The following is a 24,556-nucleotide window of genomic DNA, read 5'->3' as shown; positions in this document are numbered from 1 at the left end:
CCGTAGATGTGTGGTTTTATTTCTGGGCTTTCAGTTCTGTTCCACTGATCTGTGTGCCTGTTTTTGTACCAGTACCATGCCATTTTGATCACTATTGCTTTGTAGTACATTTTGAAGTTAGGGATTGTGATACCTCCAGCTTTGTTCTTTTTTCTCAGGATTGCCTTAGCAATTCAGGGCCTTTGGTTGCCCCATATGAATTTTAATATTCTTTGCTCTATTTCCATGAAGAATGTCATTGGGATTCTGATAGGAATTGCGCTAAATCTGTAGATTGCTTTGAGTAGTATGGACATTTTAACTATGTTTATTCTTCCAATCCATCAGCAAGGAATCTCTTTCCAACTCTTTACGTCATTATCAATTTCTCTCAGTAATGTCTTATAGTTTTCATTGTATAAGTCCTTCATCTCCATGGTTAAATTTATTCCTAGGTACTTTATTCTTTTAGTTGTGATTGTGAATGCAATTGTATTCATGAGTTCTCTTTCTGTAAGTTCGTTATTAGAGTATAAAAAAGCAGCTGATTTTTGTAAGTTGATTCTGTACCCTGCAACTTTACTGTAGTTGTTAATTATTTCTATTAGCTTTCCGATGGATTTTTGGGGGTTTTCTATATATGAGATCACGTCGTCTGCAAACAGCAAGAGTTTCACTTCTTCACTGTCTATTTGGATTCCTTTTATTCCTTTCTCTTGCCTAATTGCTCTGGCCAAAACCTTCAGTACTATGTGGAACAAGAGTGGTGATGGTGGGCATCCTTGTCTGGTTCCTGTTCTCAGGCGGATGGCCCTCAGTTTTTGCCCATTGAGCATATCATAAAATTTTTATGGAACCACAAAGGATCCCACATAGTCAAAGCAATCTTGAGAAAGAACAAAGTTGGAGGCATCACGCTTGCTGAAGCACGAGAAAGCAGCCCAGCTCCAGGACCCCAAAGCGACTCAAACGGATGCAAACTTTGAAGCTGGAGGCCTGGGGCGGACCAGGAGTCCATCCCAGGGCTGGGCGGGGGCTCAGGCCCCGCCCCGCGCTGGCCCCGCCTCTCCGGCTGAGGCCCACCCGAGCACTGCTCTCGCCCTCCCTAGGCCCCTCCCCACACTAGCCCCGCCCCTCCCTGACTAAGGACCCGCTTGCTTGCGCAATTTCCTGCCGACCCGGAAGCAGATTTCGCGAGCGGAGGTCCCACTCTGGTAAGCGAGCTCCGGTCTCTGTAGTTGAGACCCGCACGTCGCGTCCCCTTTCCCGCTCGGTCCTGCACGCCCGGCCCGGGGACCCTGCGGACGTCACGGGCCCCGCCCGCGGGGAGACCGCCGCGGCCGGGTCCGCGTCCGTTTCGGGTTAGAGTCGCCCGGAGGCCGTGCCCGCCGGCCTTTCTCCTCCGGGCTGTCGGCTGCGGCCCCGCCCCGCGTCAGGGCCCCGCTCGGGACGGGGCTTCTCGGCCCCTCGCCCCGCTCGGCCTCAGGGCAGCCCCTGCACGCCGCGCCCTCCCCGGCCCTGGAGTCTGCAGACCCAGCCCTCCCCCGAGGCCCCTCCCCATCCCGTCCTCCTGCGGCGGGCCCTGCGGCCCCCGGGGCTCCCCTTCGGTCACTGCCTCCGGGAGGCCCCGGGCTGGTGGGGGTCCGCCCCTGCCCTGCGACCCTGTGTTCGCTGCCCCGATCCCAGCCGCCGGCGGCGCCCGCAGGGTGTGTTCACGTTCCAGCCCCACTGGAGAGTGCGCTCCTGCGACCCGAGGGCGGCTGTGTTCCGTCCCTGCGGGTGTCGGGGTGTGGCGGGGGATGCGGAGAAAAGACAGAACGAGGAGACCGAAGAAGTAAGGAGAGTGAGGGCTTAGAAAGGGTAAATAGGGAATAGGAGGTGGTGTGTGCAGTGGACTTGGTAAGAGGCAATAAAAGTGGAAAAGAAAGTGATCTGGGCGAGAAGCACTGGGATACATGAAAATAGACAAAAAGAGATGAACAAGCGTAGAATAGATGAGGGGACTTTGACCAAGAGTCACAGTTGGGGCAATAGACAGGTAGACTCCAAATGCATTAGGTGCTTTTTTAAATTTCCAAATTACTTTCGCTTTTAAATTTATTGTGTCAAATTCAGATTATGAGGCCTCAAAGCTTTTCTTGTCTTTATTATATACTGAAAGTATTCTTTAGTGCTTCGTGAGGAATTTTACACTATTTCAGTGTGCTGTTGGTAGGGAAGTTGGTGATTTTTGTTTTAGCAGTCAAAACCAAGTTTAAACAGGTAGTCTAATACTCAACAGCTTCCTTTTTTCTCTTACTTGATCTTTTAATAGTCTATGGGCTAAAGTTTCAACTAAGCATGTGATCTCTTCAGATTCTCTTTGTCCTTTTTGGCAAATGTTGAAGGATGGGCTGAATTGTCCTGGAACTTTGTTCTAACAGATATCATCTGTTCATGATGAACACATTCTCCAGAGCTGTCTCTATAGCTGACCTTTTGTGTTTTCCAGTGCTGATAATTAGGTCTTCTTAATGTTATATTTTTTGTTGTATTAATGTGATGTTCTGGAAAAGATAAATGCTTTCAGTTAATATGATTAAAACCATGAAAGAGAAGTTGCTCTTGCTCAGAATGAAATATGGTCTGGAATCTTTAGAGGCAGGGATGAGAGGTGTAAGCCTTTCCACTATCCAGTCCAGGCCACCCCATGCCTGTGAGGCTAGTGATGGTTACTCTCTACCGGCCTCCCCTGTTCACATCTCTGCCTGCCCCAGGATACACACACAGTGTCACAAGGCAGCTGGGTAGGGAAAAGACCAAGACTTCTTAAACTAAACACAGACCGAAGATCTCTCTCCAACGAGGAAGTGGTGCTTGGCTCTGGGAAGACAGCTTGGCGGAGGAAGGGCAATGCAGTTTGGGTGTTAAGGAATGGCAGAGAGCCAGGGAAGCTTCAGAATAGGAGAAAATGTGAGCTCTCGCCATCCTCACCTGTTGTTCTTGTGCTCAGCCGGGTACTAGAAGAGGCTGCGAGGATTGTGAATTGAAAGGGAAAGTCACATCGCCTCCCGTACCCGTAGCTGCCACATGACATGTGGGCTTCACCAAGGTGGAAGGGTGTTATGAAACAAAGGGCAGACAAACTCATCTGTTGATCTCTGTGCAGGACTTTATTGTCCCTGCTCCCAATGGTTCAGTAGACAGCAGAGAACCATCTTTTCCACATGTTGAATTCCTCCCCACGTGTGTGATTCTGGCAAAGGGAGGTGATAAGTTATTCAAACACCTGAATGGCACATTCTCAACACTCAGCAGTGCCTTCTCAAGACTAATCTTGCCTGAGAGAGACACTCAGAGGAGGAGTCAGGAATGGCTCTTTCTCTGGAAAAAGTCATATTATCTGTCCTCTACTTCCTGAAATGCTGTTTTTAGGACCTTCTAATCTCTGACTCTTAAGTATCCTGTGTAACACATTTCCTCACTCACCAGTGGCCATCCCTCACTCCTCTCCCATCTCCAGACCAATTCTGTCTCACTGTGAACCAGTGACAGAGAACTTGTGAAGTGGCTCGATCTGGGGAATCGTCCTAAGAAGTTCTTTATGCTCAGACATTGGTTAGAGACAAGGACTAGGCACTGTGGTGTCAGTGAGGTTTGCCAGTAGGGATTGCAAAGGGACCAGATCCCGATGTACTGTCAGCTCTCTGCAGGCCAGGATTAAAGACACTGCACACGTTAGTAGTGAGTTAATGTCGGGAATACTTGAAAGACACTGGAGAAGAATATCAATAAGGGGAAAATGGTTTTACCTGATTGTATAATGCATTTGAAGCTTAACAAAGTGTATCTGTGTTTTTGTCCTCAAACTATTAACGATTTGCAGTAGAAGGGAGAGGTTAGAAACTGATAGCTGTGACAAATTAAGGTGGCATTTCATCCACATGACAGAGTGTGTTTTGTTCTGTAATCATTGATTACAAATGGAATCAACCTAAATGTCTAACAGTAGGAGGACTTTAAAATTGTTAACAGCACATCCATCCCAAGCAGACCTTGGTGTTCCTGGATTGGTAAAGAATCGACTTCTCTGCAGACATCTGAGGTTTCCTCCATTTTGGGTAAGTTGGGATTTAATTGCTGAGTCAAGGGATAGCGTATTTCATATTGTAAAAGATTCTGGCAAGATACCCCCCCGACAACTGCCAAGAAGTCCTCGTCCGCCAACAACTCATGAGTTTCCCCCTACTTTAACCAGGATTTCATTATGTATGTGTATATATTTGTAAATTTGAATAAGATGACAATTCTTTGTTTTTATTTGCATTTCACTAATTACTTTTTGAGACCAAATACATTTTATTCTTTATAGACATATGTACGTAAAATGAATTTTTCTACTTGACTCTTTTTTTTTTTGAGGAAGATTAGCCCTGAACTAACATCCGCTGCCAATCCTCCCCTTTTTGCTGAGGAAGAGTGGCTCTTAGCTAACATCTGTGCCCACCTTCCTCAGCTTTATATGTGGGGCGCCTGCCACAGCATGGCTTGCCAAACAGTGTGCAGATCCATACCCGGGATCTGAATCGGTGAACCACGGGCCGCTGAAGCAGAACGTGCAAACTTAACTGCTCTTCACTGTCCCGGCCCCTACTTGACTCATTTTTGATGTGTACTTCGATAATATTTTATATTTTCTAGTTTAATCATACACGCATACACACACACACACACACACAGGCACACTTTGTTCTTTTCATGTTTATGTGGTGAAACCACAATCCTTCCTTCATGTTCTTTGCTTTTTGGTTTTCCTTTGGAAGGCGTCACCTGTTTCATGTTATAAAATAGTATTTTTCATTCAGTCCTAATGTTATATTGTTTAATATTTTTGTTTTAAAATTTAATTTGTATTATTTTAAAATTTCAAATAACATAGATTTGCAAGTAATTTGACCTATCTCCATTTTTTTCTTTTCACAATTATTTTGGCTATATCCTCACTCCAAATGAAAATTGAGACAAAACTGACTTTTAGCATAGTTCTCATTTTTTGTGTGAAGTACTGCATGTGACTTAAATTTGGGTTGCACCAAATTTCTGCAGTCACTGGGGTTTTCCTGTCACCATGTCCTCTAATCTTAAGATTTAGGCTTGGCAGGCTTTATTTATGTCATTTTTATGTCCTAAAAAGTTTTAAAATGTCTTTACATGGGTCTGCAAATTTATTTTAAAAGGACTCATAATATTTTGCTCTTGTAGGTAGAGAGTGATTTTTGTTTGTTTGCTTCATTTTTAAATTATTGATAAACAGGAAGTATTGATATCAGTATATTATGAATAGATTTGTCCACTTCTTAAAATATTCTTATTAGGTATGAGAGTTAAAATGGGTCCTCCTATTTTTTTGAGTTTGAAATTGTATCTTCTGAGAATAACTACACTTCTAGCTCTCACTCCATTTTTATATTTCCTCTCTTTCCTTGGTCCTGACTCAGGCATCCTGTGCAGTAGTGAATGGCAGCAGCCCTGGCCAGCCCCCTTTTCTCAGGCTGACCTTCAGTGGAACTGCTTTGTTTACTGCTGAATATGTTTCTTGAGATTTTCTTGATTAACAAGAATTCACCACTATTTGACATGAATTTTAAAGATTTACATTTATTTTTTAAGATCAAATATTTTCCCAAAGGTCTGCTGATGTGATCTAATTTTTTTAAATTATTGTGTGAAAGTAATAGGTTTCCTAGTATTGAATCATTCTTTCATTATTGCAGTACACTCCACTTGACAGTGTTGCATAATGCTTCAACATGTTGAGCAAACTCTCACAAATCCGTTTTAGAGATAGACTCTGATCTATAGTTCATATATTAAAATTGTTTAATCAGATTGTTATTATTGATCTTATTTGTGAGTGAATATTTGTATTTTCTTGGAAATTAATCTATTTATCCTACATATACAAATTAATGAGAATAGAATTCTTCCCATTTTTATTACATTTTAAATTATTGCTTTTAAATGAATACATGGTCTGTTTTAATTGCCAGTGTTATTTTTTTCATGAATCCTTTTTAATTCCTTGATTTTAGCATCAAAACTTTTATGGATTTCTGTCAAATCTGTTTTTTCATTTTATTCTTTAACAATTTATTTAATCTTATTATTCTTTTAACTTTTGTTAATATCTGCTTTATTTGTGAAAATTTGAAAAGTCCAAAGACTTATGCCTGTTTTTTCTTGGTTTGTAAATGTTTTTAAAGTCACTGAAAATTTTGGCCTTAACTCTCACCCAGAGGCTTGTAACTTGGAGCAGTTCTTGGTGCAAACCTCTCCATCTCCTCCAGCACAGCTGGGTGCAATTAACTATCAGTGTATTCAACTAATCAGGAAATACTGTTTCCACTATTGGAACTTTCTTACCTCTTCTTTCTCTCAACCGCTATTACCTAGCACTGATTTCTACAATACTTCCTGCTTCTGTTTCTTTATGATAATCATTAAATAAATTAGACATCAGACAGGCCTTCTTTACACCTTGCCCAGCCAAACATAAAGTTTCGTTCTCTGTTAACATGTCTTTAGGTTTATATAGTAACACGTATTGTAAATTAATAGTTACTTGCTTATTAGATTTTAAGTGAATTAAGGAGAGGAAATATAATGTTTTTTTCTTAACTGTATGCCTAGTCCTTAGCACTAAGTCTAACTCTTAATCAGTGCTCAATAATATCTGAGAAATTTTTAAAAATTGTTTTGTTTATACTTTTGTTTTCCTCTCATATCCTTCCACCTCTCCCATCACAGTTTCATTACCAACACCCTATGCCAAAAAAAATCATCTAATTCTTAAAATTCATCAAACCTTTCTTAATTCCTTCATTCCAACCTTCAGCAAAAGGCTCATTTATAAACATGAATCTGTTTCTATCACTTTCTTGCTTTCAATTTTCTCGTGGATTCCCACTAGCTTTAGAAGAAGGACCAATCCAATTATAATGACCTTTGGGCCCTGAAATCTACTTGCCTGCCATCCCATCCAGTTCATCCCATCACTCAGCTCCCTTCCAATGTGTTCTCACTTGCTGGGGCACAGCATATTCTGTGATGTGTTCATGATATTATACGGGTTCCCTTGTCTGAAAAAAAAAAATCTCTCTGAACTTATTTCCCTTCTGCAAAGCTTTCTAAGACTTTAGCCAGCTGAAGTTTTAAGGTATCAGATAAATTATGCATGCATTTGAAGAGAGCTTTCCCACCTCCACAAAAGAAATATTTTAGTATACATACACAGCACTCTTGTCATGATTTAAGTAGTCTTCTAAAGTAGACTTTTTACTCCACAAGGGCAGATGATCTCTCTCTGCTTTACTCATCAGTATAGTTCCACTCCCTGATACAGACTTGACCTGAAATATATATTCATTTATGGCAAAAGATCATCACTTGCCTGAAGAGTGTTGCAGCAAATAGGCTGAAAAGACATAGAACTTCACAGAGATATGTGAAAATCAAATTGTTGATGTAGTTTACTACAAAAATAATACATTCTAAACCTTTTTTTACTGTCAGAAAAGTATAACTTTAAAAAAGAAAATGACAAAGTATTCCTTATGGGATCAAATGCCTACACCTGAAATGAAAATATATTGCTTGATTTTTCTTCAGAAATAATATATCCTTCTATAAAGAAATGTCTTAAGATTTTTGAATGTTTCATTTCCTTTTAACGTCAGTTTAAAAAATATCCAATTTAGAGAGAGAAAGTAGAATGTTGCTTTCCAGGGGATTGGGGAAGGGAGGAATGGGGAGTTGTTTAATGGTTACAGAGTTTCAGTAATTTTTTTGTTTTTCTAAAAAAATTTATTGGAGTCATAATGGTTTATAACATTGTGAAATTTCAGGTGTACATTATTTATCAGTATTCTGTATAGACTGCATTGTGCCTACCACCAATAGTCTAATTTTTATCTGCCACCATATATATGTGCCCCATTAATCCTTTTGTCTTCCCAACAACCCCCTTCCCCTGTGGTAACCACTAATCTGTTCTCTTTGTCCATGTGTTTATTTTCCACATATGAGTGAAATCATGCAGTGTTTGTCTTTCTCAGTCTGGTTTATTTCACTTAATACCCTCAAGGGCCATCCATGTTCAGGCAAATGGCACAATTTTGTCTTTTTTTATGGCTGAGTAATATTCCGTTGTATATATATACCACATGTTCTTTATCCATTCATCAGTTTATGAGCATTTGGGTTGCTTCCACATCTTGGCTATTGTAAATAATGCTGCAAGGAACATAGGGGAGCATAAATCTCTTTGAATTGTTGCTTTCAAGTTCTTTGGATAAATACCCAGTAGTGGGACAGCAGGATTGTATGGTTTTTAATTTTAATTAAAATTTTTTTAAAAAATTTAATCTTTTGAAAAGTATCCATCCTGTTTTCCATAGTGACTGCACCAGTTTGCATTCCCACCAACAGTCTGTGAAGGTTGCCTTTTCTCCACGTCCTCTGCAACATTTGTTATTTTTTGTCTTGGTAATTGTAGCCATTCTAACAGGTGTAAGGTGATATCTCATTGTAGTTTTGATTTGCATTTCCCTAATGATTAGTGATGTTGAAAATCTTTTCATGTGCCTATTGGCCACCTGTATATCTTCTTTGGAAAAATGTCTGTTCATATCCTCTGCCCATTTTTGGGTCGGGTTGTTTTTTTGTTCTTTATATATTTTGGAGATTAACCCCTTGTCAGATATATGATTTTCAAATACTTTTTCACAGTTGGTAGTCTTTTTCATTTTGTTCATAGTTTCCTTTCCTTGCAGAAGCTCTTTAGTCTGATGTAGTCCCATTAGTTTATTTTTTCTGTTGTTCCCATGCCCCAGTAGACACGGTATTTGAAAAGATGCTGCTAAGACCAATGTCAAAGAGTGTACTGCCTATATTTTCTTCTAGGAGTTTTATGGTTTCAAGCCTCACCTTCAAGTCTTTAATCCATTTTGAGTTAATTTTTGTATACAGTGTAAGATAATGCTCTACTTTCATTCTTTTAAAGTGGCTGTCCAGTTTTCCCAACACCATTTATTGAAGAGATTTTCCTTTCTCCAGTGTATGTTCTTGGCTCCTTTGTGGGAAATTTGTTGTCCGTAGACGTGTGGTTTTATTTCTGGGCTTTCACTTCTGTTCCATTGATCTGTGTGCCTGTTTTTGTGACAGTATCTTGCTCTTTTGATTAATATAGCCTTGTAGAATATTGCAAAGTCAATTGTGATTGTGATGCCTCCAGCTTTGTTCTCTCTTCTTAGGATTGCCTTTGCTGTTTGGGGTCTTTAGTTAAGTTCCATATAAATTTTAGGATGCTTTGCTCTATTTCCATGAAAAATGTCATTGGGATTCTGATTGGGATTGCAGTGAGTCTCTAGATTGCTTTGGGTAGTGTGGATGTTTTAACTATGCTTATTCTTCCCATCCATGTGCAAGGAATATCTTTCCATTTCTTTATGTCATTTTCAGTAATGTCTTACAGTTTTCACTGTATAGATCTTTCACCTCCTTGGTTAAATTTATTCTTAGATATTTTATTCTTTTTGTTGCTATTGTAATTCGGATTGTATTCTTGAGTTCTCTTTCTGCTAGATCAAAATGTGACTGATTTTTGTAAGTAGGTTTAGTACCCTGCAACTTTGCTGCAGCTGTTGATTATTTGTAATAGTTTTCTATGGATTCTTTAGGGTTTTCTATATATAGAATCATGTCATCTGCAAACAGTGAGAGTTTTACTTCTTCCTTTCCAATTTAGTTACCTTTTGTTTCTTTTTCTTGCCTAAATGCTCTTGCCAAAACCTCCAGTACTGTGTTGAGTAAGAGAGGCAAGAGTGGGCATGCTTGTCTTGTTCCTGTTCTCAGAGGGATGGCTCTCAGTTTTTCACCATTGAGTATGATGTTGGCTATGGGTTTGTCATAAATGGCCTTTATTAGGTTGAGGTACTTTCCTTTTATACCTATTTTATTGAGAGTTTTTATCATACTGGATGTTGGATCTTGTCAAATGCTTTCTCTGCATCTATTGAGATGATCATGTGATTTTTATTCCTCATTTTGTTAATGTGGTATATCACATTGGTTGATTTATGGATGTTGAACCATCCCTGTGTCCCTGCTATAAATCCCATTTGATCATGGTGTATGATCCTTTTAATGTATTGCTGTATATGGTTTGCCAAAAAATAGCTTAGGATTTTTGCATCTATGTTCATGAGTGATGTTGGCTTGTAATTTTCCTTCTTTGTGTTGTCCTTGTCTGGTTTTGGGATCAGGGTAATGTTGGCCTCATAGAATGAGTTAGGAGGTGTTCTATATTTTTCAATTTTGTGGAATAATTTGAGAAGGATAGGTATTAAATCTTCTTTGAATATTTGGTAGAATTCTCCTGAGAAGCCATCTGGTCCTGGACTTTTGTTTTCTGGGAGGTTTTTGGTTACTTGTTTCAATCTCTTTGCTTGTGTTTGGTCTATTCAGATTTTCTATTTCTTGTTTCAATTTTGGGAGGTTGTATGAGTCTAAGAATTTATCCATTTCTTCTAGGTTATCCAATTTGTTGGCATATAGTTTTCCGTAGTATTCTCTTATAATTCTTTTGTACTTCTGTGGTATCCATTGTAATTTCTCCTCTTTCATTTCTAATTTTATTGATTTTCATCTTCTCTCTTTTTTTCTTAGTCTGGCTAAAGGCTTCTCAATTTTATCTTCTCAGAGAACCAGCTCTTAGTTTCATTGATCCTTTCTACTGTTTTTCTGGTTTCTATTTCTCTTATTTCTGCTCTAATTTTTATTATTTCCCTCTTTCTGCTGACTTTGGCTTTGTTTGTTCTTGTTTTTCTAGTTCTCTTAGGTGTGGTTTACAATTACCTACTTGGGATTTTTCCTGATTGTTGAGGCGGGCCTGTATTGCTATGAATTTTCCTCTTAGAAGTGCTTTTGCTGCATCCCATGACAGTTGGTATGATGTGTTTTCATTTTCATTTATCTCCAGAAGTCTTTTTATTTCTTCATTGATCCAATCATTGTTCAGTAGTATGTTGTTTAGTCTCCACATATTTGTGAGTTTCCCAGCTTTTTTCTTGAAGTTGATTTGTAATTTTATAGCACTATGGTCGGAAAAGATGCTTGATATGATTTCAGTCTTTTTAAATTTATTGAGGCTTGCCTTGTTTCCCAGCATATGATCTATCTTTGAGAATGTTCCATGTGCACTTGAGAAGAATGTATATTCTGCTGTTTGGGAATGGTATGTTCCATATATATGTTCTATCTATTATGACTGTCTGGTCTAGTTTTTCATTATTGTTGACTTTCTGTCTGGATGATCTATCCATTGATGTAAGTAGGGTGTTTGAGGTCCCCTACTATTATTGTGTCGCTGTTAATTTCTCCCTTTAGGTCTGTTAATAGTTACTTTATGTTCTTTGGTACCCCTGTGTTAGGTGCATATATAGTCATAAGTGTTATGTCCTCTTGGTGGAATGTCCCTTTTATCATTATATACTGCCCCTCTTTGTCTCTCATTTGTCTTTTTTATCTTGAAATGTGCTTTGTCTGATATAAGTATGGCAACACCTGCTTTCTTTTGCTTGCCATTTGCTTGGAGTATCGTCTTACATCCTTTCACTCTGAGCCTCTGTTTGTCTTTAGAGCTGAGATGTGTTTCCCGGAGGCAGCATGCTGGGTCTTGTTTTTGAATCCATCCAGGCACTGTGTGTCTTTTGATTGGAGAATTCGATCCATTTAAATTTAGAGTGATTATGGATGTATGAGAGCTTAATGCTGCCATTTTATCTCTTGTTTTCCGATTGTTCTATATTTCCATTGTTTCTCTTCTTGTGTATTTCTTATTGCCATTTCAGTTTGGTGATATTCTATGATGCTTTTCTCTTTATCATCTGTGGTTCTGCTCTGATTTTTTGTTTAGTGGTTACCATGAGGTTTGTATAAAAGATTTCATAGATGAGATAGTCCATTTTCTGATAGCTTGTTATCTCCAGTAGCCTAAGCATGTTCCATCTATTTCCTCTTCCCTGTCTAAGTTATTGTTGTCACAAATTACTCCATTTTGTGTTGTGAGTTTGTGATTAAAATAAAATGTTTATAGTTAGTTTTGGTGCTTTTCTTCCCTTTATCTTTAATGTTATAATTAAATGTTTGCTAACCTCTTCTGATAGAGAGATGCAATTTTCTGATTTTGTCTATTTATCTCCTTGCTCAAGGCTTTATGAACCTTTCCCTTTTTGTTTCAGATATGAGGGCATTCTTTTTTTTCGTTTTTTCTTTTTTGGTGAGGGTTATTGGCCCTGAGCTAACATCTGTTGCCAATCTTCCTCCTTTTGCTTGAGGAAGATTTTATCACCAAGCTAAGATCTGTGACAATCTTCTTCTATTTTGTATGTAGGATGTCACCACACCATGGCACAATGAGGTCTGTGACTGGGATCCAAACCCATGAACCCTGGGCCACAAAAGCGGAGTGTGTGAACTCAACCACTATGCCACTGGGCCAGCCTCTGAGAGCATTCTTGATAATTTCTTGTATTGGGGGGTCTTGTGGTGATGAACTCCCTCAGCTTTTGTTTATCTGGGAAAGTTTTTATTTCTCCATCATGTCTGAAGGATAATTTCACTGGATAGAGTATTCTTGGCTGGAAGTTTTAATCCTTCAGCCTTTTGAATATATCATTCTGCTCTCTCCTAGCCTGTAACATTTCTGCTGAGAAATCCACTGAAAGCCTGATAGGGGTTCCTTTGTAGATTATTCTCTTCGGCATTGCTGCTTTTAATAGTTCTTCTTTGTCATTGACTTTTGTAGTTTTACTAATATATGTCTTGAAGAAGGTCTTTTTGTATCAATGTAAAAATGGGAGTTCTGTTAGCTTCGTTTACTTGTAATTTCCATTACTTCCCCAGATTTATGAAGTTCTCAGCTATTATTTCTTTGAACCAGTTCTCTGTTCCTTTCTCCCTCTGGAATACCTATAATCCTTATATTGCATTTTCTGGTTGGGTCAGATATTTGTCAGAGAATTTCTTAATTTTTGTTTTAGTCTTAGTTCTCTCTCCTCCTTCACCTGAAGCATTTCTATGTTTCTGTCCTGTGAATTACTAATTCTGTTCTCCATAATGTCGGCTCTGGTTTTTAAGATTTCTAGATTGCTTTTTATTTCATTCATTGTGCTCTTCATCTCTGGTGTTTGTGTTTGGGTTTTGTTTCTTTTTTAGAATTTCAGTCTTTTTTGTGAAGAATTTCTACTGCTCATTAATTTTATTCTGAGTTCATTGAACTGTCTTTCTGAGTTTTCTTGTAACTTGTTGAGTTTCTTTATAACTATTTTGAATTCTTTGTCATTTAGATTGTAAATTTTTGTGACTTCAGGGTTGGTTTCTATCCTGTCACTTTCCTTCTGATCTGAAGTGTAATGTATTTCTTCATGGTGTTTGATGAAGTGGACCATTGTGGGCACATAGTCTTAGCATTTGGTCACAGATTCCACCTGCCACCACTGGGAGGTGCAGCAGGAGCTGTGAGTTTTGAATCTGCCACACCCACTGGAGGTTGTGCCAGTATGGCTCATCTCTGTTTGCCTGCTGGCGGCTGCTGCTTAGCGGGTCCCACACACAGGCAGTGGCCCTCTGGTGCAGATCCACTGCCCTGGCAAACCACCCAAGCTAGTGTGCCAGGTGGGAGGAGAGGGATGCCTTTGCACATGTGAGCCTGCACTGCACTCACTGGTGGCCTGCCTGGGCTGCTTGGCTTGCTGGGGGCACCCATGTGGTGGCTGAGCTGCCTCAGTGTGGAGCAGTCCTGCGGGCTGGGGTGCAACTCTGAAAGTGAAAGCCTTCCCGCAGAGGCCTTCCTGTTTCCCCATGTCCTCTCAGAGTTGCATGCCAGCTGCTGTGTGAGGTCCCTCGCCCTAGATCACTGCTGCTGGGAAGGGGGAGGAGATCTGCTCATTTCCTTCCACTGCTTCCTGGGAATCCAGGACCCCCATCTTCAGACCTTATGGCTGCGTGGCTCTCTCAGACATCCTCTTGTGCTGTGTGGCTGTCCTCTGTGGATTAATGAATGTCCTTTTGGTTGTGTCTTAGCGGGGAGAGACTAAAGGAACAGCTCACTCCACCATGATGATGTTACTCTCCCCAGAGTTTCAGTTTTACAAGATGAAAAGAGTTCTGGAGATGGATGTTGGTGATGGCTGCACAACATTCTGAATGTAGTTAATACGTCTGACCTGTACACTTAGAGATGGTTAAGATACTAAGTTTTATGTTATGTGTATTCTACCACAGGAAAAAAACTGCTATTTATAGTAAATACTGAAATTGATCATTTATTTTAGAACTGTGTAACACTTTGAAGAATGTAGAGTTTTGCAGTTCTTAGGATATCAGCTAAATCTGACTTGAAGAGACCTACAATGGATGCGCTTTCTTTTGCTTGGTGGTAAAACTGCACCTTCTGGAATCCTGAAAAATATTTTTCTTGAATATAAATCTATTGTGCACAAATATTTAATAGAGTCACACTGATGCCCACAGCCTGAGAATATGTTCATAGATTACAAATCCTGTTACAAATCAAGACTAGGATAGGTTCTCTTGCTGCAGATTCTCTCCAGTACTGACCAGAACAACCAAAATCCGTAAAACAGTCAAGTCTCTGGAAAAAGGTGTGAAGGTTGCTTTGTAGACTTTTAGACAAAGTGCAGAATTAAAGGACATAATTTGTTGTTCTTAACTTCATCTATTTGATTTACCTAATGAGAAGGAAAATATTTCCTTAAAGAGCCATTTCTTGACATATTTATCTTCATTGGAACCCACATTAATCAGATTTGTCCTTTGGATTAAGACACTGGTGAGGTTATCAGCTGCATTAAAAGAGCTTACCATCAAAATGATGCATTTTCTACAGAGACAAAAAAGCTTGGAACTCTGGAATGTTGTGGCAGTGTCCTCAATAAGTATTTGACTTCACTGGGTTTTCCACCTGTTTAGGTTCTCGTGAGCACTGGAGATCATTCTCAACAGGAGAGGTAGACCTCCTTTGTGTTGTAAATACATTTTTGTGAAGGGAAACATTAACTTTGGCAGGAGTTCAATGAAGGGATCTCTGAGGAATTGACATTTAAACCAAGATTGAAGGAAATAAGTATGGGGTGGAAAATTGTGTTTGGATTTGGGTGGAAATTAGGGATGGCAACAGTGAACAGTGTAGAAGTGACAGCAATGCTACATTGTGTTTATGATGTTCTGAGAGAGCAAACAATGTCAACTCTTGGATGTCTGATGGAGGCATTAAAAAGATTAGAGACTAAAGAGTAGTATTGGGGGGAGTGAGAGGTAATGTCCTGAGATATATTTCATTTCAAGTGCATGTTAGTTTGCAAATAGAGATGAGAGCTCAGAAACGAAATTCAGACATGAATTTTGTCAATTTCAATTTAGAAACAATAATGGAAGAATTAAAGCAACTGAATGGATGTGTGAGCAAGCTGAGGCATACCAGTGTACGGAAGTGAGGAAGGCTGGAGTGGGATGGAGTCTTGAGATGTTCCAACAATGTTATTTGAGAAACTTCTGACAAGTGATAAGGAGTTGGAATAACAAGATTAATTTGAAGGCAACAGTAGACTGAGATCTCAGAAGAATGTAGGAAAAAGTACGTTTTCCAGAAGAGGTCATGTTGCACTTACTCTTTTGTTCCCAGTTAAAGCCTGAGGTACACACGTTGGATTTGTTTGTGCAGGTATCATTGGTGATCACATCGTGTTGAGTGGGACGTTAGGATACAGCAACTGCACCTTCAGGTTTTAGTTCAATTGTAAAGTTGGGAGCAAGAGGGAAGGAATTGAAGAGGAAGTGAGTTCGGAGGAGGTTTTAGTTTCAAGATTGAACAGATTTAATGAGTTTAAATGATGAAAGGTTGCACTCTGATGAGAGGAGAGGTTGCTAGCAAAGGATATACTTTTTAATCAATAATATAAAGTTCTCAACAAAACAAGAGGAAGTAGTTCACTTGGAGACATTGGGCTTAGCTGTGAGTAGAGATGAGTCCTCAGTTTTACAGGAGAAAAGGAGTAATTAAAAGATGTAAATGCAGGAATATTTGTACATTTTATGATGTTAGACTGAGGTAGTTTGTCAAGTTATATGATTCATCTACTTAGTAGGAAACATCTCATCTTTTGAAAGTGAAGGGAGAAGTAAGAATGTATGAGTTCAAAGGCATGGAGAACGTTTGAAATATTTATGGAGCATGGAAGATTGATTAGTTAATAAGATATATAGTGGGGTTGCCAGATATATTTTAGTGCCAGTCACTGAGTTGTGACTCCAGGTTTAGAGGACGGTCAATATCCTAGTCCTGTGCAGTCAGATGCAATCACAGAACAGGGAGATATTTAAAGTCACCTTCTATTGGGGTCTTGATCAGCAGATGTGGTAAGTAATCAGAAGGACATAAAATAATGTTTGTCTTGGTAAATATCTATTGAAATGAGAACTGAATTAAACAGGGCAGCAAAAATGAGGGGGGTTGAAGGCTGCTGTTCAGGAATTGGGGTAATGCAGTGGTTCCTGGGTGGTAGAGAACATGGGCATGGGGAGTAATTTTGTGGAAAAGCATGAAAGAGAATAGGTTGTAAAAACAGGGTATGGCTTCTGTTTATTAGAATTTCTATTCCAGGTAAAAACTAGATGTGGTGTGTAACCCTTAAAGAATTTGAGCTTAGGAGGCAGGCAGAGGAAAATGGAAATTATACCTGTGTCACTTTCTAGCATGTGCTTATATGTACGTATATGCTTATATACATGTAATTTTGTGCCATTACTTAAGTTTTCTGAATCTCTGATCATGTTATTTATTAAACTAATAAGTGAACCATAATCAATAGAGTTATTTTGAGGCATAAGTAAGCAAATGTATCTAAATCTCCAAGCACAGAGTCACATTTAGTAAAACTGTTGCTTTCTTTTCTTGATGTCAGTTATCAATGGGTGAGTTAAGCCTCCTTCTCTTTATCACTCATTATCATCATTTGTCCACGTAATATACCTAATTATTTTTGATGTTTTATGGGAGGGTTTTCACTTTATAAATGCTTTCAGAGACGCACACACAATGCAATAATGAAATTCAGGGAAGCCGCAGCTAATGATGATTGGTAAAGGGCAGAATTTCAGCTACCACTTTTCTAAAATATCGGATGGAGGAACTAAGTTTTCTTCTAAAATCCCTTAATTCTGTCATTTCTGAGCCTAGTGCCCTATGAGGATTGTTGGACATGATACTAGTACTGTAACCATATACTCCTGCTATTTTCTGATGCAGGAGATTTTAAGGACTAAATTTGCAAGATGGGTGCCATCAATTCCACCAAATGGAATAAGTCACAGAATTGATTAACCCTGTCATAAAATATATTCTTAATTCTCTTGGTTCATAACCAAATCAATGCAGAACGAATCTAAAAGTCAGTGTTGATGGAGTGATATTGCTGGAAACCCCACTTGGAAGAGACAGAATGATTCAGGAGAAGTGTGCCCAGGGGGCCAGGGGCAGGAAGGAGTGGGAATGGATTAAGGCACCAGAGGGCTGGGATGGAGTGGGAGAAACTGCTAGTGCACAACCCAAGATTAATTAAAGCTGAGGAATTCCACACTGGTTACTGGAGATGGAAACACATGTAGCATGAGTCAGGGATTCCTGTTTTGGAATGAGGAGGCAGTTGAACACTTCTGAACACTGTGGGTTAATTAGCATACAGAACTCACTGGTTTTCACATTCTTCTCTCTAAATTGAAGGTGTTTTCTTTACTAGCAACAATAGTCATAGCCTTCTTAATTTTGGCTCTGATAGAGAACTCTCCCCCTATTTCTCTTAGAGTCCACTGCATGTTTCTGTGGGTTGGGCTGGGGGATACTTCCACGTGAAGGAATGGGGCTTCATCACAAGTGGGTCTGGACATTGTCAACAACTAGACTCATGGCTTCTTTCTCCTTCCTCAGCTTTACCTCCTGTTGCTTGGACTGTGTGTGAGTGAAAACCCAGAAGACATTTGGCAGCTGAGCTAGTGACAATGGAATCACAAGTGCGTAGGGAATTACTCTTTCTACTGAAATTGCATCTCTATTGCCAGTATATGGGCTATTTGTCCTACGGGTGGTCATGTTCTGCATTCATTCACGAGATTTTTCAAGGATCTGAGCTTCAGTTAAGTTTCCTCAGAACTCTGGAATGGTCATGTTGGGTCAAGGACTCATCAAGTGGTAATCTCCTTCCCAACATTAGACTAAGATATTGCAGCGTCTATTAATGCTGTGTGTTCAAGATGAGAAGAGAAAGTTTTCTTTTTCTTATCCAGTCCATGGCCTAGTTGGCAAAAAGAATTCACTCATTAACCATTGTATTGACTGTAATGGGTTTAGGATTGAGGTGAATGCAGGTGATAAAGATGAGTAGGGAGGCAGATATTTCCACAGGTGAGCTCAGTTAATCCAGTATCACAGGTGCTGGGGGAGTACTGATGAGTGTAAAGAAGAAGGAATGGAGAAGTCAATGAGGAGTCATTCATTCATTTTTTCCAATTTTAGATCTCTTAGAGTTTTGAGACAATATGTTTGTGCTCTTTTAAAACTTATAAAAAAGAAAACTGAAATTCTCATTATTACCCATGTCCCAAATCAAGAATTCTCTCTCTCTGTAATTTTCCTTTTGTTCGAGTTTGATAACAGAAACAATGTATAGGAAGTATTGTTTCCTTAATTTTGGCTGTGATTCAGGAGAAGGAGTATAGGAGGTAGAGTAAAACTTAAGGTCCTGTGAAAATTTTTTATGAATTCCAAGGGACAGAACAATCAAGTGGCTTTAGCTATGCTTGAAGAGAGAGAGATGAAGGAACAAAAGGGACAATGATAACTGATAGTTGGAAGTCCCAGAAAAATTGAGAAAAGGAGGCCTCAGAGAGACCTTCCTGTCAAAATAATTCTGTCCTTCAGGACAGAAGTCTCAGAGCCTCTGGCTTCTGCTGCTAAACCATTTATCCTTATACTTTATAGTGAACCTCCTTGTCCCAAGTGCTGTATGAATTCACTTGTGCAGAATTCTGGACATTGTTTCAATATTCTCTGCCATTTATTGGATAATAAACCTAGAAGTTGTATTTAAGAAAGTTTTGCTAGATACTTAGCCCTTTACAAATTAGCTCGTTGGATCTTTCAGAATTCATAACAGGGTCAGTAAACCATTTCATTGATATGGAAACTGAGATCATAAGGGGAAATAATCTAACCATAGTCATGATTAAAAAGTGGCAGATCATGGGTACTGCATCTCTTGTGATGAGTCTATAGATTTACTTGAAATTAGTGGAGAAAAATGTCTTAGTTAAAATTTTCAAGTAAAAGTTTTATAGTCATGATCTGGAAGTCATAGTTACAAATTTATTGGGAAATCTCCAAGTTATGTTATATCACACTTCATGTACTCTCTCTATATAATGAAGTTTTATGTCTTTAGAGTGTATATCTCTGTGGGTATATGTGAAAGTCAGATGTCCAGGTCAGCACTGAGAATGATGTGACTGGACCCAAAATGTTGTTGAACTTCCTGTATACTTATCTACCACTTCCTTGCTACTGTCACCTGTACCATCCTGCCCTGCAGATTGTCAGAGATGGTCCTGTCTGAAACAATGTCTATAATATTTTAGGAATCAGTGACCTTCGAGGATGTAGCTGTAGTCTTCACGCAAGAAGAGTGGGCTCTGCTGGACACATCCCAGAGAAAACTGTTCAGAGATGTGATGCTGGAGAACATCAGTCATCTGGTCTCAATTGGTGAGTCTCTTACTATTTATCATGTATGTGTGTATTTATTCATTCAACAAGTATGTAAAAAAGCTTTCCCATTCCTCCAGACTCTACCTTGATTCTTTCATAACTCTCACAACTACCTTACAGCAATTTCCTTTACTTTTTATGTATATTTAGTTTGTCATTGCGCTAGAATGTAATCTTCCTGACGCGATTTCATATCTTTCATGCTACTCAATCTTCAACACTCAAACAGTGGTGGGATCTCATTATTTTTGAATGAGTAAGTAAATGTATTGATTTTTTTTAATAATTATTTTCCTGCAGACACTATGGTTAGATTAGACCGCAGTATTAAAAATAACAGACATATTGGAGCCAGCCTGTGGCATAGTGGTTAAGTTCGGCACACTCTGCTTTGGCAGCCCAGATTCATGCATTTGGATCCCGGGCACAGACCTATACCACTTGTCAGCTATGCTTTGGTGGCAACCCACATATAAAGTGGAGGAAGATTGGCACAGATGTTAGCTCAGGGCTAATCTTCTTCAGCAAATAAAAAATAAAAATAACAGACCTATTGTTTACCACATAAAACCTAGCTTTTTCTGGTGGCATTTGTATTTACTTGATTCTTTTTGGATATAATATTCAAACACTGTGAAAACTTTTATTTTCTCACTGAATGAAAATATTGAAGATTCTGCAGTCTGTCTTTGAACTTGAGCATCAGCATCAGCAATGATAGGTCCTTAATGTCTTTGGAAACAAGTTCAAGAGGTATCCTTTTGCTGGTAAAGGACTATCCATGTTTTCAACATACCCTTCCATGGGCCGACCTTCAAAGGTTATCTTATTCTTCCTCATTAGTTGGTTCGGTATTGATGATCATGCACTGTTATGAGCATGGAACTCAAAATCCACTTATCTTTTTCCTACAAACAGGCAGTCAGTTCTACAAATCAGATGTTATTTCCCATTTGGAGCAAGGAGAGCAGCTTTCAAGAGAAGGGATATGTTTTCTGCAAGGCCAGAGTCCAGGTGAGCTCCAAGAAGCTGTACTTCAGTAGGAGGAGGAGCCTGGCCAGTAAGTGAGTAGGCCCTAAGAATGATCAAATGAAGATATCTAAATTTAGTGACATTTCTTTAAATGTAGACAATGTCATAGGGAAAAAATTCTTCAGATGTTGTCATTATACCTTATTAGATATACATTAGATATCAATTCCTATGCAAGTGTCTTTCTGTCATTGTCTTTGGCTTTAGGGAAGGTGATACTCATGTACTTATTGGAGTTAAACATTCACAAAATGGCCCTTTTCATGGATCTATTCTATGAAGATTTTCCCTCTTTTCCTCCTCAATGTGCCATCCTTATTTTATTTTTCTCCTATTTCAGAACTGAAAATGTCAATTGTTGATGTCCTGTAATGTGTTTCTTCTCCTTTGAGTATTCCTCTACTTGATGTTCCCATCTATCTGTCAGTATTTTAAACATACTCAAATGGACATTGGGTTTCTTCAATATGTTAATCCCCCCAATGCCACTCTACCAATTTATTTTTCTCTAATCATTTCAGACTGGGAAGGTGATCTTAAAAAACAAGAAGTGATATGCATGCAACATATCTGCAAGAAGGACACATCCTTAATCAGTGCAATGGTAAGCTTCATGGGCGTGAACGTGTTCTTCCAAATGAAGACCTGGGAATTGAAAGAGTTAGGAATTTGGCACAATTATCTGACTGTAATTAAATGTGAGATCAAGAGTTCTCAAAGCAGAAAGCTTAGTTGGGTGTTAGGGAAGAAATTAACCTGAAGTCTTATAAACAGACAATTACATAATCATGGCTTATATGCCTAATTTTTGAAACATAATAATGTGTTAATTTTAGATGTTACAAAAGAGGAAATCTCTATGCTTGCAGGAGAGTAGTACCTCATGTTTATGTAACTAATAGAGGAATAATTTTGACTGGAGTCTGTCACTGAATGATTACTCTAGAATTCGTATGTAGAGAAATTAATGCAGGAATGAATAAGTGTGACCAAATCTTTAACAGTCTCTTATTTCCTTTGAAAAACCAGAGTTCTCACACTCAAGAGGATTCTTTTGAATGTAGTGATTTGGGAGAAAATTTTACTGAAATTTTAACATTGACTCAATGTGTGATGCCTCCAATGGGAAAGAAACCCTATATCAGCCAAGAATTTGGAAAAGCCATCAGTTACTTGTCATCGTTTAATCAACTTAAGCAAATTCACACTAGAAGTAAATCATATGAATGTCATCAACATGAGAATGCTTTTATTCAAGGCTCTGCCCTTAGACAACACAATAATCCTCAAACTGAAGAGAAGACATTTGAATGTCATGTATGTGGGAAAGCCTTCAGTAAAAGTTCTAACCTCAGACGACATGAGATGATTCACACTGGAGTGAAACCACACGGATGTCATCTATGTGGAAAAGCCTTCACTCATTGTTCTGACCTTAGAAAACACGAGAGAATTCACACTGGAGAGAAATCATATGGATGTCATCTGTGCGGGAAAGCCTTCAGTAAAAGTTATAACCTGAGGAGACACGAGATAATTCACACCAGAGAGAAACCACATGAATGTCATCTCTGTGGGAAAACCTTCACTCACTGTTCTGACCTTAACAAACATGAGAGAACTCACTTTGGAGAGAAACCATATGAATGTCATCTATGTGGGAAGACATTCAGTAAAACGTCTTATCTTAGACAACATGAGAGAACTCACAATGGAGAGAAACCATATGAATGTCATCTATGTGGGAAGGCCTTCACTCATTGTTCTCACCTTAAAAAACACGAGAGAACTCACACTGGAGAGAAACCATATGAATGTCATCTATGTGGAAAAGCTTTCACTGAATCTTCTGTTCTTAGACGACATGAGAGAACTCACACTGGAGAGAAACCATATGAATGTCATCTGTGTTGGAAAGCCTTCACTGATTCTTCTGTCCTTAAACGACATAAGAGAACTCACACTGGAGAGAAACCATATGAATGTCACCTGTGTGGGAAAGCCTTCAATCACTCTTCTGTCCTTAGACGACATGAGAGAACTCACACTGGTGAAAAACCATATGAATGCAATATATGTGGTAAAGCCTTCAATAGAAGTTATAACTTTAGACTGCATAAGAGAATTCACACTGGAGAGAAACCATATAAATGTTGTCTGTGTGGGAAAGCCTTCAGTAAATATTTTAACCTTAGACAACATGAGAGAACACACACTGTTAAGGTAATAAATATGCAAGAGTCACTACCCGTAGCTTCAAACTATAAACACTCTTGAGGACTCACACACATTGATGAAACACTATGTTTGTAATCAGTGTAGAAGATCCTTTATTAATCCTTGTTACTTCACTCAGCTGAAGTTAATTCAAAGTGGAGAGAATTCATAGGTATGTCATCTATGTGACAAAACCTTTAGACAGTGGACTGACGTGGGAGACAGTATATGACCTGGGAGAACTAACTGTAAATGAATGAATGTGGAAGAATCTTCATCCACAGCTCTGAAACAAAATGGAGCAATCACATCAGAGAAATGCTATGTATGTAATCAATGTAGAAATACCTTCATTTATAATTTGTCTTCTAAATAAATAAGTAAACTGCACAGGAAAGAAAATCTAGATTTTTAATCACTGTGCACTCTCCATTTAGCACCACTCTTGGCATACACAAGAAAATTCGGTGTCAAGTAACTGCTGAAACAAGAAATAAGTCAAAAAAAGTTGTTACTAGGAGGATGATAGAATTTTGTTGCCAAAGGGCTTTGTGCAACAAGAACAAACTAGGACATGAAGAATATCGAAGATATTTGGAGTATCATTTTCAGAATGCCTAACATATTTACACTAATTTATGAAATGACCAAGTACTGCCCCTCCTAGTGACAGGCAAAGCCAGGAGAGCAGAAGGAAGCCAAGAGAATCTGTTCTTGCCCATCTTCCCCTGTCACAATAGCCATGAATCCACACGTCACCAACTGGGAATGAGACCCTTGAGTCCCAGCCCTTCTCACACACAAATGCAGAAGGCAAGGAGAAAAAAAGTGGAGCTTCTCCTCTGCCAGGATAACAAGAGGCTTGGTCCTTGGTACTCAGTTGAACGTGACTGATGTCCCTGTTTCACAAGTGTCAAAACTGAGAAAATAGATGCATATAATTAACAGCCCATGTTTTTCTGAGGGAATATGCAATACCCTTCCCACTTTATTTCTGTGCTTTTGTTTGAATTTATATTATTGATATGTCTTCAAATGGACTAATTTTGTTTTCTACATGTAAAGTCTATTAAACTCATCTGTTAACATCACCCACAGACCATAGTTTCCCAAACCCAGCAGTATTGAATTTCTCCATCTCTTCATGTTTCTTTTCATTTCCTCTATTTTATGTAATATAATAATTACTATAAATTCCTTTTCTCCTAACTCCAGTCTAAAGATATATGTGGGTTTATTCATCATGTGTCTTTTTTCTTATTTTTCTATCTCCTTTCCAGCTTCTTTGTAAAGATCTGTTGTGTTTTTTTTTTTTTCAATTTTTGTTAGACATTGTCTAAGAAAAAGGAAGAGACTGAGGTTGAGGTGGTTTTACCCAGAGAGGTTGACTGTTCTCTCTCTTAGGTAGATAGAGTGAAGACATCACTTTTTCCACTAGGAATTGAAAGACAC

At 38.8% G+C, this 24,556-nt stretch overlaps 1 protein-coding gene across 10 annotated transcripts; it reads left to right on the top strand.

Moving 5' to 3' along the window:
* Window positions 1-1,124: 1,124 nt before the first annotated feature.
* Window positions 1,125-24,313, top strand: ZNF596 (zinc finger protein 596). 10 transcript variants are annotated; one of them, XM_023630920.2, is made up of 7 exons: window positions 1,142-1,193; window positions 3,994-4,079; window positions 18,023-18,105; window positions 19,726-19,852; window positions 20,774-20,869; window positions 21,409-21,491; window positions 21,917-24,313. In XM_023630920.2, exons 3-7 carry the CDS (start codon window positions 18,094-18,096, stop codon window positions 23,162-23,164), a joined length of 1,566 nt encoding a protein of 521 aa, XP_023486688.1. In that variant the 5' UTR covers window positions 1,142-1,193; window positions 3,994-4,079; window positions 18,023-18,093; the 3' UTR covers window positions 23,165-24,313. The 10 variants fall into 10 exon arrangements, with proteins under 10 accessions (XP_023486690.1, XP_070108947.1, XP_023486688.1 ...); XM_023630921.2 differs by having other exon boundaries at window positions 1,179-1,813; XM_070252844.1 differs by having other exon boundaries at window positions 1,188-1,813; window positions 3,968-4,079.
* Window positions 24,314-24,556: the final 243 nt, after the last annotated feature.

The sequence above is a fragment of the Equus caballus genome, chromosome 27, assembly GCF_041296265.1.
Source record: "Equus caballus isolate H_3958 breed thoroughbred chromosome 27, TB-T2T, whole genome shotgun sequence".
Taxonomy (NCBI): domain Eukaryota; kingdom Metazoa; phylum Chordata; class Mammalia; order Perissodactyla; family Equidae; genus Equus; species Equus caballus.
The sequence above is the reverse complement of the archived record's forward strand: the minus strand, read 5'-3'. Positions and strand labels throughout refer to the sequence as shown.

Coding starts and splice junctions, on each gene's coding strand:
- ZNF596 (XM_023630922.2), top strand. Junction 20,870..21,408: donor TCTGCAAGGCCAGAGTCCAG/GTGAGCTCCAAG, acceptor TAATCATTTCAG/ACTGGGAAGGTGATCTTAAA. Junction 21,492..21,916: donor CATCCTTAATCAGTGCAATG/GTAAGCTTCATG, acceptor TTGAAAAACCAG/AGTTCTCACACTCAAGAGGA.